This window comes from Manduca sexta, chromosome 2 (assembly GCF_014839805.1).
Source record: "Manduca sexta isolate Smith_Timp_Sample1 chromosome 2, JHU_Msex_v1.0, whole genome shotgun sequence".
NCBI classification, from domain to species: domain Eukaryota; kingdom Metazoa; phylum Arthropoda; class Insecta; order Lepidoptera; family Sphingidae; genus Manduca; species Manduca sexta.
The window spans coordinates 6,936,588-6,950,838 of NC_051116.1; the positions used below are offsets into that span (position 1 = coordinate 6,936,588).

The following is a 14,251-nucleotide window of genomic DNA, read 5'->3' on the forward strand; positions in this document are numbered from 1 at the left end:
CCGTGGCAGAAATTCGGCTAGAAGAGAATAATTCATACAGCACTGAATTCCCCACCTAATCTGTCTCCGGTCATAAGATTGCCGTCTCATAGGACGATGAGAGTTAAGGAAAAGAGATAGCATCTGTATTGGGCACAGACTTGGCACTATAATATCTTCTGCGTGGCTGATCCCATTAAAATTGGCTGCCGTGGCCGAAATTCGACCAGAAAAACGAACTCCCGAGTCTTCTTTTTACGGCCACCGCAAAGTGACACCACTGTACCTGATGGTAAGTGGAGTTGGGTCCAATAGAACGTCGACTGACGAGAGATATTACACCTCGACCGTCGACACAATTATACCGGCCTGTTGGAACTGGATATACACAGTCTGATCCTGGAACGCGACACTTACGTGGGCCTCTATGGCGGGTTATAACACTTTATGTTGTGGTCGCTATCCGGGCGGGTTTAAAATATATCCTACCATCAGCCTCAATGCAGGAGTATCATAGTAAATTCAGAAAGAAATGCCGATAGACTTCGACTTTTCCGATAACATTAACTGTTAATAATCTACATCTTTTCATTGATGACATGTAATAAATAATAATTTGATAATTTGAATCCAATTTGCATACTTATAAGGTTCGTATTGTATAAAAAGGGAGAGTGGACAGGGAACAGCATCATTCACCGCAGGTTAACTGAAGTATCAGAATGTGGTCTGTGAGGGATCTCGGTGTCGCAGCTCTAGTTGTAATGTGAGTATCGATTAGGGATAATCGAATCAGAAAGAAATTGGTTACCTTTCTCCTCCACGTATTATATACCGTCCCAATGCTGGGTCCAGGCCCTGGCCTGACCCCCCTGCATTCCGCTTTCCACGAGTCAATTATTGTGCGCTCGCTCTCCAAACGGAATACACACCCATACACGAGGGACATTTGTTGCGGCCCTATTCACACAGTTAAGTGTGTATGCCGGCCCTCTTGTGCAAGTCGTCCCACCATCTAGCCAGATGGCTTTCCACGCTACGTTTGCCTTGACGTCCCTACCAAATAAATAAATAAAATTCCGTTTAGGAGTTTTGGAATGGCGTGCAAACTAACAGAGAACAGACAGGCAAAATAATTAAAATATTACTAAATTATTATATTACTCATTCTTTAGTCGCCCCATTTCATTATTAGTATACTTTCAATACAGACACACTGGGTTCGGTTATTCTATTATATGTATGTGATGAAGATAAAAGTCTAAAGAAAGGAAAGATTGTAGCAAACGCGTGTATGCAATAAGAAAGTTGACTTTTTTTTAAATAAATTATCAAAGAAGTATTTCATCCAAATTCTATCGGAAAAGAATTTTCAAAATCCACGCAATAATAAATAAGTTAGAAAGCTTTCAAATTTGTTGGAAAGGGAAGCTGTCAAATTACAGTAATATTGAAATGTGACGTCACCCAGTGCCATCGGCTGTAACGTTGCGTGAGTGAGAAAAGACAGCGCGATAACCCCACCACGCCCCCTACTTTTGCTCACAATACTTCAAATATAAAAAACTGCTTTATTTTTCAACAAAGTTTGATGCTAATTCACAGAATAATTTATTTTTATAATGTATAAAGTAAATCAAACATAGAAAACTATCATAGTGTATATTGCTGCTGATGACTAGCGAACCGTTGGCTTGCATATTTATCAAGATATCCAAGCATTCCTCGTAGAATTCTAATGACATTCATACCATAGCGAAATATATGTACTGTGTTTCAGCGTCGTGGGACACACTGCAGCCCAAGCCTTCCCCGTGTATGAAACGGTCGCCAATGACATCGAGTTTGGTCCTTCGAGCCCGATCGCTGCAAGGGACGGGACACAGTTCTGGAAACATTTAATGCACCCCATGTTTGATAGGCTGTTAGTACCTCCCTAAATTATTTACAACTTTTTAGCAGAGCGCTTGGATTGTTGGCAACACGATTGTCTATTAACAGCACTAACACAACGCGGACTTTGAATTACAAAGCGCTGTGTGGACTTCCACGTCAGCCTTAAACATTAGATGTTAGGTCTCATAATGTCGGGTAGTTACACCGGAATGTCCTTCAAACCGGAACCGAACACTGCTTGCACAATGTTGCTGTGCGGCGGAAATAGACATGCGGTGGTATCTACCCAGTCGGGCTCTCGCATACGATACCGAGCGATAAAATCCAGATGTTTCCAGTTAAAACCTGTTAACTAATGAAATTCTGAGGTATATTTTTATACATTAGTTAAAAAATTATTTATGTAGTAAAACATGAACAAATTAAAAATGGCAGTTCTATGGATAATAGGTCAATCGTTTGACTTATCTATTTAGCCGGGTTATAATTTACGTGATAGATAACTTTTATTTAAAAAAGGAAGCTCCCTTGATATATCTGTGGTTATACCATTCTCAGACGTTTTCAAAAACCATTGAGTATTTCCGATCAGACAAAAAGAACGAATAATATATAAGTTCTTCATATCACGACTGACTGAGCTCTCTGGTTCAAATCCCGAGTCGGGTAAAGTGAGATCATTATTAGCCCTATGTTTAGAATTTGTGCCCGATGCCAACTTACCTATCACATCGTGGGATATCACGTGGCGGGAAGTGGGTGACTTGTTGCACCACCATCCCCCTTTGGGGATAAACTGTATATGTGTGTATACATAATAAATTGATAAAATTCCAGGAGGCGCACCGATGGTAGCGAGTCAAGTAACGACTTCCGCGAAAACATGCTCAAACCGACTACATATTTTGAACTGGTGGGCACACCTCCCCCTGCAGATAAAAAGAATGTAAACAAGAATAACCAGGGCCCCCCCAGGATGCAACGGGTAATTACACTAGAATCACAGCCTGTAGCGCCACGTCTCACGCTCCGGGATCAGCCTGTGTGCTCCGGTTTCGAACAGCATAATTCTACTGACTGACGAGGGATGACTGCGTCAAGTTTTAGTCTATCTGGATGCTCTTATATCTTATGCTTTCGACTTCGGACACGTGAAAAGCCTTTCCAGTCACAAATGTTCCTAAAATTAGCGATTTATAACGCCACCTATGCACCTATTTTTCCCACGTGGGCATATGACCGGCAACTCTAACCTCTAGACCTTTTTGGGCCGATAGAGTTATTTTATAAATTATATTTATTTTGTTTTCAGCGAGAGTCGTACGTGCCCGGAGTCCCGGAGCCGGAGTTGTTCTTCAAAATTTACGTCTAACCACAACGCACGGACAGCAGAGTGCAGCGGCAATGTAGGGGAAAATACTTACTTTATCTGACTTTAATCTATTGCGATGATTTTTAATCATTTTTAATGTTATAATCGTAGTCAACATTTTTAGTAGTCTTGAAGCTCGATAGAGGGCTTAAAGGTTTGAATATAATTGTTTAGTACTTTTTTCATAATTTATTATATAAGACAGGATTTTTAAGAGCTATTCAATATGTAATCATTTTACGCTTCATCATTACGGATGGCAACACGGACATTGTAAATTATACACTAAGTTATTATAAAAACGGGTACTTAATCACATATTTATTAAATATAATACAAAACCATAAACGAGTTTCTTTTACGCTAATTTAAGAGTAGGGGAAATTTAAGTTAAGAGACTATTACTATAAATACATTTGTGGATTAAAATTGGATTGTAAACTCCGCTAGCAGTCCCTTAATATTATATAAATAAATAAATACACAAGGTTTTGCAATATATTGCACATAATTCCTAAATAACTCTAGTTATCCATAACGCTTTTTGTATGACGACAACGCCATCTACTTCAAAAACAAAGCAAATATTTCCCACGCGAGCGAATTATCTGAATAAAATATTGCTAATGTAAATCCAGCACATGGTCTGTTTATGACACTTTTTCCAACATATGATCTCTCTGTATGCCAAATTTCATCTAAATCCGTTCAGTACTATCTGAATTCACTTCTAACAAACATCAAAACATTTTCAAAATTTTTCGCATTTTATATTAATACTAGCCTTTGCTCGCGGCTTCCAATGAAGGAATTTTCCGGGATAGAAGTCCCGCTACATATTTTCCCGGGATAGAATAGCTTATGACCTTTCCAGGGGCTGAAACTATCTCCATACCAATTTTCATAAGAACCCGTTGAGTAGATTTTGAGAAAATCGGTAATACCGACAGACAGACATGGCTCACTTTTTGGTCATAGTGGCTTCCACATAAAAGGTAGATATATGCTATCGCGGACTTTTATAACTATTTAAGACAAACAATCCTACGATACATCATCTTTATCTAACTCCAACGGCTAACACAGTGTACGCCAAGATAGCATTTTTTTTTCCGACCTTTTTGATATGTATCGTTATATTATGAACAATTTACACAAAATCATCATAAATTGTAGCCTTTGTATTATTCTGATGTATAACCAATATTACTGCAAAGTTTCATCCAAATTCGTTCAGTAGTTTTTTCGTAAAAGGGGAACATACATACATCCATACATCCATCCTCACAAAGCTTCGCATTTATAATATTAGTAGGACTAGTGGGATTATATTCTGTTTGCCAAATAAAAACTAGTACACATATATAATAATTATAATATCAGCCCTGTATAATATATTATTGTCCCACTGTTGGGCACGGGCCTCCTCTACTACTACTAAGAGGGATTAGGCCTTAGTCCACCACGCTGGCCTAATGCGGATTGGTTGACTTCGAACACCTGCGAAATCCCTATAGAGAACTTCTCAGGTGTGCAGGTTTCCTCAAGATGTTTTCCTTCACCGTTAAAACAAGCAATAAGTCACAAAGAATACACATAATTTCAGAAAAGTCAGAGGCGCGTGCCCTTGAGTTTTGAACCTGCGGACACTTGTTTCAGCTGTCCGTTCCACACCCAACTAGGCTATTGCCGCTTTTACTTAGTACACATACATAGACAAAATTTTAGAAACTAGTCAAAAAACTATTTTTTATCATTGCGGGCAAAGACACGAGCAAAAGCTAGTTTTAATTATATTAGATGTGATTAGAATAATTAAACTTGTTTGAACCGTAAAATTATTAAATATTTGATCTGACGATTAGTTAATCCACTTGGAAGACCTTGGCTTTGCTAATTGCTTACAAGATGTTGTGTTTGCATTTTACGTGCATTTTGAATTGCCTTCCTTGTTGTTTATCGGGAAATTTTAATTTAGATAGGGTCGTATAGTTGAAACAGTAATAATCATGCTGTGACAGCCTATAATTAAAACAGCACTGCAGCAATTACTTACTGAATTGTAAAAAATAAATATGTAAGGTGTATGCTTTGTTGGCTGTTCAAATAAATAAATAAATAGTCTTAAGTCTGGATTTTGTGCCCGATATGGCGATAGGCTCGCCCCCTATCACATCATGGGACGGAAAACACTTGCCGAAAATTGGGTGCCCTGGTTGCGCCTCTGCATACCCCTTCAGGGATAAATGTATATGTGTAATATTTATTTTGTACGAAAACTACACCTTTTTATTTTACATCGATGGTTAAATTAACTTATAATACAATAATGTCTAGAAGACAATATACTATGGTTTCATTTATTAAAACAGTGTCAAAATAATCTTTTATATTATTAACTTATAGACAAATGGCTGACAAAATAAAACTGCACAACCCCACCCCCCCCCCCTATCACATTATGGGAACACACGTGGACAAAAGTGTGTGCTCTGGCATGGCAGTGTGTGCTCTAGTTGCGCGTCTGCTTACCCTTTCGGGGTTAAAGGTATACATATACCACATATGTATGTATACCACACCTGTATTCCTTTATTATCCCACCTTATTAACATGAACGTAGCTTTTTCCAGAAAACAGGGAATTTAATTTAGGAAGGTTTTAAAATGTTGTTTAATATAGGCGTTTTTATTTATTTTGAGAAGCTTCTTATCAGGTTGACTGTGTGTAAAATATGTTATAATGTTTAAATAAAATATGTTATAATGTTTTCCGTATTAGAAAATGATGCCAAGTTTAACAGTAATGTCATTTATTGGGCTCAATGCCACACTCCGAGGTAATACTGAACATCCTTATCAATATACCCGACCTGGGTATCGAAGCCGAGACCCCAGTCAGTCATCATCATCAACAGCCTAAAAGTCCACAGCTAAACATAGGTCTCTCCTAAACATTTCCTAACGGACCTGTCGAAAGTGACTTGCATCTAGCATGTTCGTATCGATCGTTTACAAGTCGCAACACAATACATATATGCTTCTGATTATTGACGTATGTATATTCTATAGACACGAACGTCCATATAAACTATTTATTCTAAATCTGAACTATAACCTTTTTATTCACTTGAAATAGTTTTACTTATTTGACAAAAAATATTATTCACATCCAGGTTTACACTTAGACTCGAGTTCTTATATTATGAGCGCCACTCCATACATAACCCCAAGGTGTCAATATTGAAATCATACTAAACTCAGGTGTAGGGATTGTAGTACAGTTGATTCGAACACAATCAGAGTACGGAACGCCAGATCTAGTACGCAGTACATATATTATATCGATGCTACTGATGCAGTTTTATCTTGTCAGTCATTTGTCTATAAGTTAATAATATAAAGGATTATTTTGACATTGTGTTAATAAATGACACCATAGTATATTGTCTTCTAGAAATTATTGTATTATAAGTTAATTTAACCATCGATGTAAAATAAAAAGGTGTAGTTTTCGTACAAAATAAATATTACACACATACATTTATCCCTGAAGCGGTATGCAGAGGCGCAACCACGGCACCCAATTTTCGGCAAGTGTGTTCCGTCCCATGATGTGATAGAGGCGAGCCTAGCGCCATATTGGACACAAATTCAGACTCCGGGCTGATACTGTTTTACCGATATTTTGGGATTCATTACCCTACAACCAATTGAACCATCCTTCGACCTTCAAAAACTCTACAAATCTCATACAAATTGCACAACCACACACAAATATTTGTCCGCCCGATCAAGGCCTACTGATTGTTTGAACTCATTTATTGGCAAGTATAAAACGGCTTGGACAATTGATCTGACATCATTCAGCGGTGGATCTCAAAAACATCTCATCATGAAGGTAATATTTCATTTTAATATCAAACTTTCATAGAAAAAGTATTTAATTAAAAAAATATTGAACTACTGTCAGATTTGCTAATAATCAACAGTTTTACTTATAAACTTGTTTTAGTGTTAAGAGGTGGTTAAGAATTGCTTAAATAGCTGTCAAAATTATCACCGATTCCTAGTTTAAACCTTATTAAGAGATAGCGCAAGATGACGGGTTTTGACTTACAGCTGATCGAGTAAATTTGTGTTTTAACTAAGCATAGTTTTGCGAAATTTTTATAAATGAGACTGATGATGTTTAATTTTTCCTATATGTTTTGTAAATTTGATATGGATAGAGTCTAAAATTTCGGTTAATGCGCCATTATGCTAGGAAAACCTTAATAAGTAATATTATCTGGAATTAACAGCCATTCTTATCCAAGGTCTTTTAATTTCAACACGTGGAAAAAAATATATAGATTACATAAACGAGAAATAATTATAAATAATAAGAAAAATGTTTACTCTTGATTAATATTTGACCTAACATTTGTATAGAACAAATTGTGTTTTATAGTTTGCATTACTAATTGATTTTTAATGATAGCCTCCAAATTAGTTTTAGGATTCCGTGATATTGTTTTAGAACTAGATTAAACATGTATTATGGGTTGTCGCCCATACAGACAGTATTCCTCCACAATTATATTGTTATAAATTGATTAGTGACATAATTTGGGACATCATCTATATGTATAAATAACATAGGTACGTTTTTAGTCCTTCATATTGTGGATCCAGTCTCCTTTGTCGTCAATACTTGCCCGGCTTTTCTAAAAGCAGGCTTTTGAACGGAAAAATTCGTATGACTGCAGGCAGTCATACGAATTTTTTCGTTTGTAATCTATAATTTCCGTTCAAATAATATAATTTCCGATCGTAATCTATAATTATATAATATATAATAATTTCACGATCTTCATATTGAGTTAGTATTGACATTTATCGTATTGAATAGGTGTAGATGGTATCCAGTTTATTACCGTTTATTTGGGAGCGTAGATTTGAGTGTGACTTAGATTTAATCGACTTATATTTATGTGATAAGCAGCATTTATTAAGTTGTGAAGCGAGCACTAAGAAATGTATTTTGTTGCAGGTATTTTTAGCAGTTGTTCTGAGTGTGGCGTCAGTGTCGGCTTTAGGCTCAGGGCCATACTTGCCCAGTGGATGGAGGCCCAAGGGTCCCGCTTTCTACCTACCGTCTGAAGTTGAGGTACCTTATATTTCTTACTTAATAAATTATTCGCCGTTTGATATTATTCTATTATTGTTTTAGCTTTGCACTAATACGTGAAGAGTAAAGTTTTGTATGCCTTTTTAACCACATTGCGCGCACAGAGGAGTGTGAGATTCGATATAATTAAAGTTCATATAAAGGAGTGCAGTAAAATAAAATTTACGTATAATACCAATATCTTAATAATTAATTAAGCTAATTTCAATATTATAATTCATCCAATTTTAATTTATAATCGGACCCACAATTAATCCTAAATTCGAATCTTATCACATAAAATTACGATAGAATTTTGCGAAAATACGGTATTGTCAATTCAAAGATGCTAGAATTGTTATCTGAACCCGTAAAATGACATTACTTAAATTCCGTCAATATTAACTCTACAATTGTTGGGAAAGCAGTTCTCACTAGAGAAGAACGGGCAAAAAACTCTACTGTTGCTCTTTTCAAAATCAGTTTAAGATATAAACTACAGAACATCATATATATTTCAGAGTAAACCATTCGAAAAGCCTCAAGAAATCCTTTTCCAAGAGTCTGAGGCCTCTGGATCTGAGGGTCTTCGAGAGTACGGACCACCGAAAGTTTCCAATGATATCAGCCAGGGTCTGCCTGATGCTGAAAATGACCAGATATTCCAGGCCATACAGAGTTCAAGCATTCAACAAGTAGAATCTGAAGGTGAGTTTCCATGAGCATATACTACATCATCATCATCATCATCGTCCGCTGCTGGACATGGGCCTCTCCCAATGATTTCCAGATCGACCTATTGTAAGCGGCCCGCATCCAGCGCCGTCCTGCGCTACATACTACATATTTATTAATTTTATTTAACTTACGGATTAGCCACATACTCGCCTTATATTTAAATAAACAGAGAATAATCACCTTTATTATCTGTATTACAGCTGTCTCTGAAGAAAAATCCATAGTTTCCGAAATCGAAGCATTGGCTGTCACAGAAGCTAGCGAAGAACTAAACTCTGCCACCGAAGTAGCAATCGAAAAGAAGGCTCAGGTTGAACTCCAACCAATTTTAGAAGAGAAAATAATTGCCGTTGAACCAGTAGTGGTGGAAGAAGAAGTAATCTCTACTGAAAAAGCAATTGTAGAAAAGAATGTAGAAGTGGTGCAGGAAGAAGTAGTTGAAGTGCAAAAAGTAGTCTCCGAGCCTATTGCCTTAGATAAAGAGGAAGTTGTCTCAGAACCTATCGTAGTAGAAGAGAAGAAAGAGATTTTCTCAAAACCTTTTGTCGTAGAAGAAAAAGAGATAACTACTGCAGAACCAATCGTTGTCGAGGAGAAAGAAGTAGTTATTGCCGAGCCACTAATCGAAGCGAAAGATTTTGTTCCTGAACCAGTTCTAATAGAAAAAGTTGAATCAAAATCAATATTCGAAAGTCAATCCTTAGACTCTGCCGTGCAAAGTGAAGTTGAATTAACAACACAGATTCCCGTAAGTTCAGTATACACATATTATAAAATTAAAATAAATGAATGTGCTTAAAGATTCTAATAAGTTAATATAAATAAGTTCCAAAAAAATCCATGCAGGCCTACTCCTCTATGCTACACGTCGCGTTTATGACAAATTGGCATACAGAATACTATTCCACGCAAATTTCACGAAGGTTATGTAACACAACCATGCTATGAGTTTATATTGTCATATATAACAAGGCTCCTGGTGGTCAATTCTATATACACTATCAAACTGTTTAACTCCACAACAATAGAGTTGTATGAAAACTTTTATCCTGAAATTTGCACAGTGCTTCATAGATTTAGAGCTAAAAATTACCGAGCCACAAGCTCAGTTAGTCTAATCAATTCAGTTAGTTAATTTTGCTATTAATATCCTGACAAATTTTATTTTATTTTATTTTATTAGGACATCCAGTGGTAATTACAATAAAACTTATAACTAAGTAAATCATTTAAGAAAAACACGTGTTAAAGGCATTACCTTCAGGCGTCACAGCATGCACCGAATGGAACTACTTATTTAGTTATTTCATAATAATATAGTTAACAAATAAGAAAAACATCAAAGTATGTAACAATAACAAATGTGAGAGGGATCAATGATTGTTATCATCATTTATAACTTTTAAAACCTGACTTCGAAAAGCTGCCAATGAGTCGCTAAATACATCTATAAACAAATAATCATCTATAAACATTTATCAAATGAAACTTGCTACCCTCAATCATAGATCTAGAAGTATTATTGACCCTTCATACTTTATGATTCTAAACAATATAAACTTATACTTATTCTAGGCCGAGGCAGAAGAGAGTTCTCAAGCAAATTTAGAAGAAATTGCTGAGAAAATCGTAGAAGCTGAGGACTTAGATGTATCTACAGCAGCACCAGTAGCAATAGATGTAATTAATGAATCAGAGGTAAAAGCGGAAGTTAATGAGGAACAGGCTAACGTGCAAGTTGAGATCCAAACTGAAGCACAGAAAGTAGAAGAGTTAAAGACCGTCGTGGAAGAGGTCAGAAATGTGGAGGAGGGAGTCAAGATTGTGCAGGAGCAAGTGCAGAATGTCGGTGAAGCGTTAGTTATTTTGGAAAATGAAGTTAAAGCTGAACAGGTAAATTTGAACGATAATTAGAAATTATTTTTAGTAAACCAACCTAAAGTCTTCACAAAAATTATATATAATCGGAGTGAAGCTATAATTGTCAAATATTTATTTTTCTTCAATTCAGCATCAGTAATATACAAAAATTTGCCAAATAAATTAAATTAATTCTTTTGAAAATGTTTGTATTCTAATATGGGTTTTCTAAATCTGAAATAAATGAAAAAGAAAATAATAATATATTAACAATTAGATAACACTGCATAATATTATTTATGTTAATTGGACAATTAATTACTTATATGAACATTATAGTTTTTTTATTCGTATTAATGAATTCTTTCCAGATTCAACAGTCCGAAGTTAATTTCGCTGAAGCTGTTTCAGGGTATGTCTCCATTACTATTAATCCATAAAAAGTAACTTTGCTTTCTAAGTCTCCGCGCAAACATCACGTAAATCTAAAGGTTCCCATTAACAACCCCTAAAAACATCTATGCTTCCTAAGAATCCGCTCAGATATTTCGTAATTCTAAAGTTTTTGAAGCAACTGCAATTTTTATAGTGTAGTTTTGGCGGCACGCTGCAAACGTAGTGCGGTGCGTAAAATAATATTTCTAATTTTAAAATGACTTGAATTAAGGTGAGGTTATGGGTTAGGCAAAGTTATATTAAATTATTCTACTTGGAATCGGTCCGGAGTCTAGAATTTGTGCCCGAAATGGCGATAGGCTCTCCCTCTATTACATAGGAGGATAAACACATGGCAAAGTGGTACTCTGGTTATACCTCGTTACACTTTGCTTACCCCTTTGGGAATAACGGCGTAATGTATTGTTGTTTTTAGTTATGAAATAGATAAATGGAAACTCAATTACTTTCAGATCTCTCGAACAGGCTCCCGTAGCCTTTCTGGAGTACGGCCCACCTGGCTTCAGGGAATACGGACCCCCCCAAGGCGACGAGCTGCTAAGAACTGACCTGCTGGTAAATATTACCCAATTAAAATAAAACATAAAACGAACTTGGTATAAAAAAGAATAATTTTAATAATTTCATTAATTTGAGATGAAGGAAATTCTAATACCTGATGATATTCTTTGTTATGCACTGTTTTGAAAGATTTTATCTCGTTTTGTTAGTCTGAAAGTTAAAAGATTTAATAGCTGGATGAGTAACTCACGGAGAACTATTTTATGGTCTACTCAGGGCGTCGCGGCGATTTTCTTTTATTTTCGCCTGGGGCTTTGCGTCTTTTAAGGCCGCCGCTGTAATGGCGTAAGATCAGATAGTCTACTTCGAAAAACGAAATCCATAGTTTCGGATGACGGATCGCGCAATTTGTTTCTACGAAGTGTTACGGATCATTCCATCCGATGACGGATTCAACGACGGATCCGATCCGTTCATTGCAATATTTTAGACGTGGAATTTGTAAGATTATATAGGGTTTCGTCATCCAATTGAAACCATCTGCGAGGATAGACCACTGGTTTCTCCACAAAAAAAAATACGGGGAATTGTTCCTACTACTAAGGTAAGCTACAAAACGGTGACGGATCCGAAGTAATTTGGTAGTAAAGTTAAATCCGAAGTCCGTCGTTTCTTCGTTTCGGACCGACGTTTCGACGTTCGTTTTTCGGAGTAGACCTTAAGGTATCAATTGACGAGTAATGTTTATCTTATGTCACAATTATTTCGCCCTTAATTGACACTCACAGTTTAAATATTTCTTTCTAATAGTACAACTATAAATTTTCAGGAGGCACTTGTCATTGAGCCAAGAAGCAACGAATTGAGAAGGAGGAGATTTTCGCCTAAATTCAAGTATATATTTACATCTTAATATCTTACTTCCTTGTAATATCAGTCTTACTTATAAACTTGTTTTGGCGTTAAGAGGTGGTTAAGAATTGCTTAAATAGCTGTCAAAAACATCACCGGTTCCTATTTTAAACCTTATTAAGAGGCAATGGTGGGTTTTGACTTACAGCGGATTGAGTAAATTTGTGTTTTAACTGAGCATAGCTTTGCTATTTTTTTATAATTTTAATATCGTTTATTTGGGAGTTTGACTTTTATATTTAACGTCACCGTTTCCTAAGATATCGTAAAATAGGCTGTAAAATAACTTGTGTTAGATCTTAAACATTTATCAATATGTATTTTCTTTTTCAGAATCATAAGGAAAATGCATTAAGAATCCAAAAAACTGAAGGCAAATGTAGGCTAAATATCATCACAAATGTATAAAATGAAAGTTTTAAGGCGGCATATTGCGATATTATCCTCATGTAAATTGTAGGAGTATGTATTTGAACATGTAATTAAAGGATTGTATGACAATTTTTGTTTTTTATTTTTATGTTATACCCCAACTATATCTCCAAAGGAGATTTCGCATACACCCCTTTCAAAATTTTGCTAGGTCCGTTGGATCGTTTTTTTTTTTAGACCCCCGTCAAGTCTCCCGTGGACTCCTGGGGGTAGACTCCCAAGAGCCCCTCGACCACTTAGGGAATTAATGATGTAAGTAATTATTATAAGACGTTACATAGACGTTGTTAGAATAACCTGAAACTAGCCTTGTAACTAGGTAATGCTATAGCAACTATGAGATTCATAGGGCCTATAATAAATCAAGTTGGACAGACGACTTGATAAAGGTTGCAGGAACATGTTGGATGCAGGCCACTTTCGATAGGTCTGTCTGGAAATCTTTAGGGGAGGCGTATGCCCAGCAGTAGACTTAATGTGGCTGATGATGATGACAATAAATCAATGCCATCTCTGGGTACGATCTCAAGTACACATTTAATGTATTGAACTATTTAATAAACTAAGCTTAAGCTGTCATTTAAGAATAGAAAATTTATAAGTAGTATTCAAATTCCTCGCGTTGTTACTTATGTGATAACACAATTAAGCAACAGTGCCATCTGGTGATAATGACTGGGACTACATGATGAAGTAAACAATTAGAAGACGTAACGCTCATCCATCAAATTGATATTGACAATTAGGATATAACGCCCAATAGCAATACTAGATGGCAATAGCCAATCCTAAGTTACGGTTTCAAAACTTGCGTGGCGCGCTGTTTATTTGGGCTAAACATAGGCGTAGTCTTAATATATTTTAATAAAATTTAATTTTAAATACGGTATAATATGGATTTTTAGGAAAAAATTATATACAGTTTGGAACTTTATTTAAATAGGAAATAAGGCC

General features: G+C 36.0%; 2 protein-coding genes across 2 annotated transcripts; both read left to right on the forward strand.

Moving 5' to 3' along the window:
- Positions 1–614: 614 nt before the first annotated feature.
- Positions 615–3,247, forward strand: LOC115451762. Its single transcript, XM_030180139.2, has 4 exons — positions 615–745; positions 1,760–1,903; positions 2,713–2,860; positions 3,188–3,247. Exons 1-4 carry the CDS (start codon positions 702–704, stop codon positions 3,245–3,247), a joined length of 396 nt encoding a protein of 131 aa, XP_030035999.2. The 5' UTR covers positions 615–701.
- Positions 3,248–7,083: 3,836 nt separating this feature from the next.
- On the forward strand, positions 7,084–13,366 carry LOC119189127 (probable serine/threonine-protein kinase kinX). The gene is made up of 9 exons (XM_037438017.1): positions 7,084–7,147; positions 8,282–8,398; positions 8,920–9,106; positions 9,337–9,884; positions 10,712–11,029; positions 11,368–11,408; positions 11,905–12,007; positions 12,783–12,847; positions 13,199–13,366. The coding sequence occupies exons 1-9, from the start codon at positions 7,142–7,144 to the stop codon at positions 13,218–13,220; spliced, it is 1,407 nt and encodes a 468-aa protein (XP_037293914.1). The 5' UTR covers positions 7,084–7,141; the 3' UTR covers positions 13,221–13,366.
- The last annotated feature ends 885 nt before the right edge of the window (positions 13,367–14,251 follow it).

Excerpts from the sequence above, each read along its gene's own strand:
- LOC115451762 (XM_030180139.2), top strand. The coding sequence starts at position 702 with ATGTGGTCTGTGAGGGATCTCGGTGTCGCAGCTCTAGTTGTAAT. Across the intron at positions 746-1,759 it reads GTCGCAGCTCTAGTTGTAAT|CGTCGTGGGACACACTGCAG; the intron begins GTGAGTATCGAT and ends ACTGTGTTTCAG. Across the intron at positions 1,904-2,712 it reads CACCCCATGTTTGATAGGCT|GAGGCGCACCGATGGTAGCG; the intron begins GTTAGTACCTCC and ends ATAAAATTCCAG.
- LOC119189127 (XM_037438017.1), top strand. Across the intron at positions 9,885-10,711 it reads AATTAACAACACAGATTCCC|GCCGAGGCAGAAGAGAGTTC; the intron begins GTAAGTTCAGTA and ends TACTTATTCTAG. Across the intron at positions 11,409-11,904 it reads TTCGCTGAAGCTGTTTCAGG|ATCTCTCGAACAGGCTCCCG; the intron begins GTATGTCTCCAT and ends AATTACTTTCAG.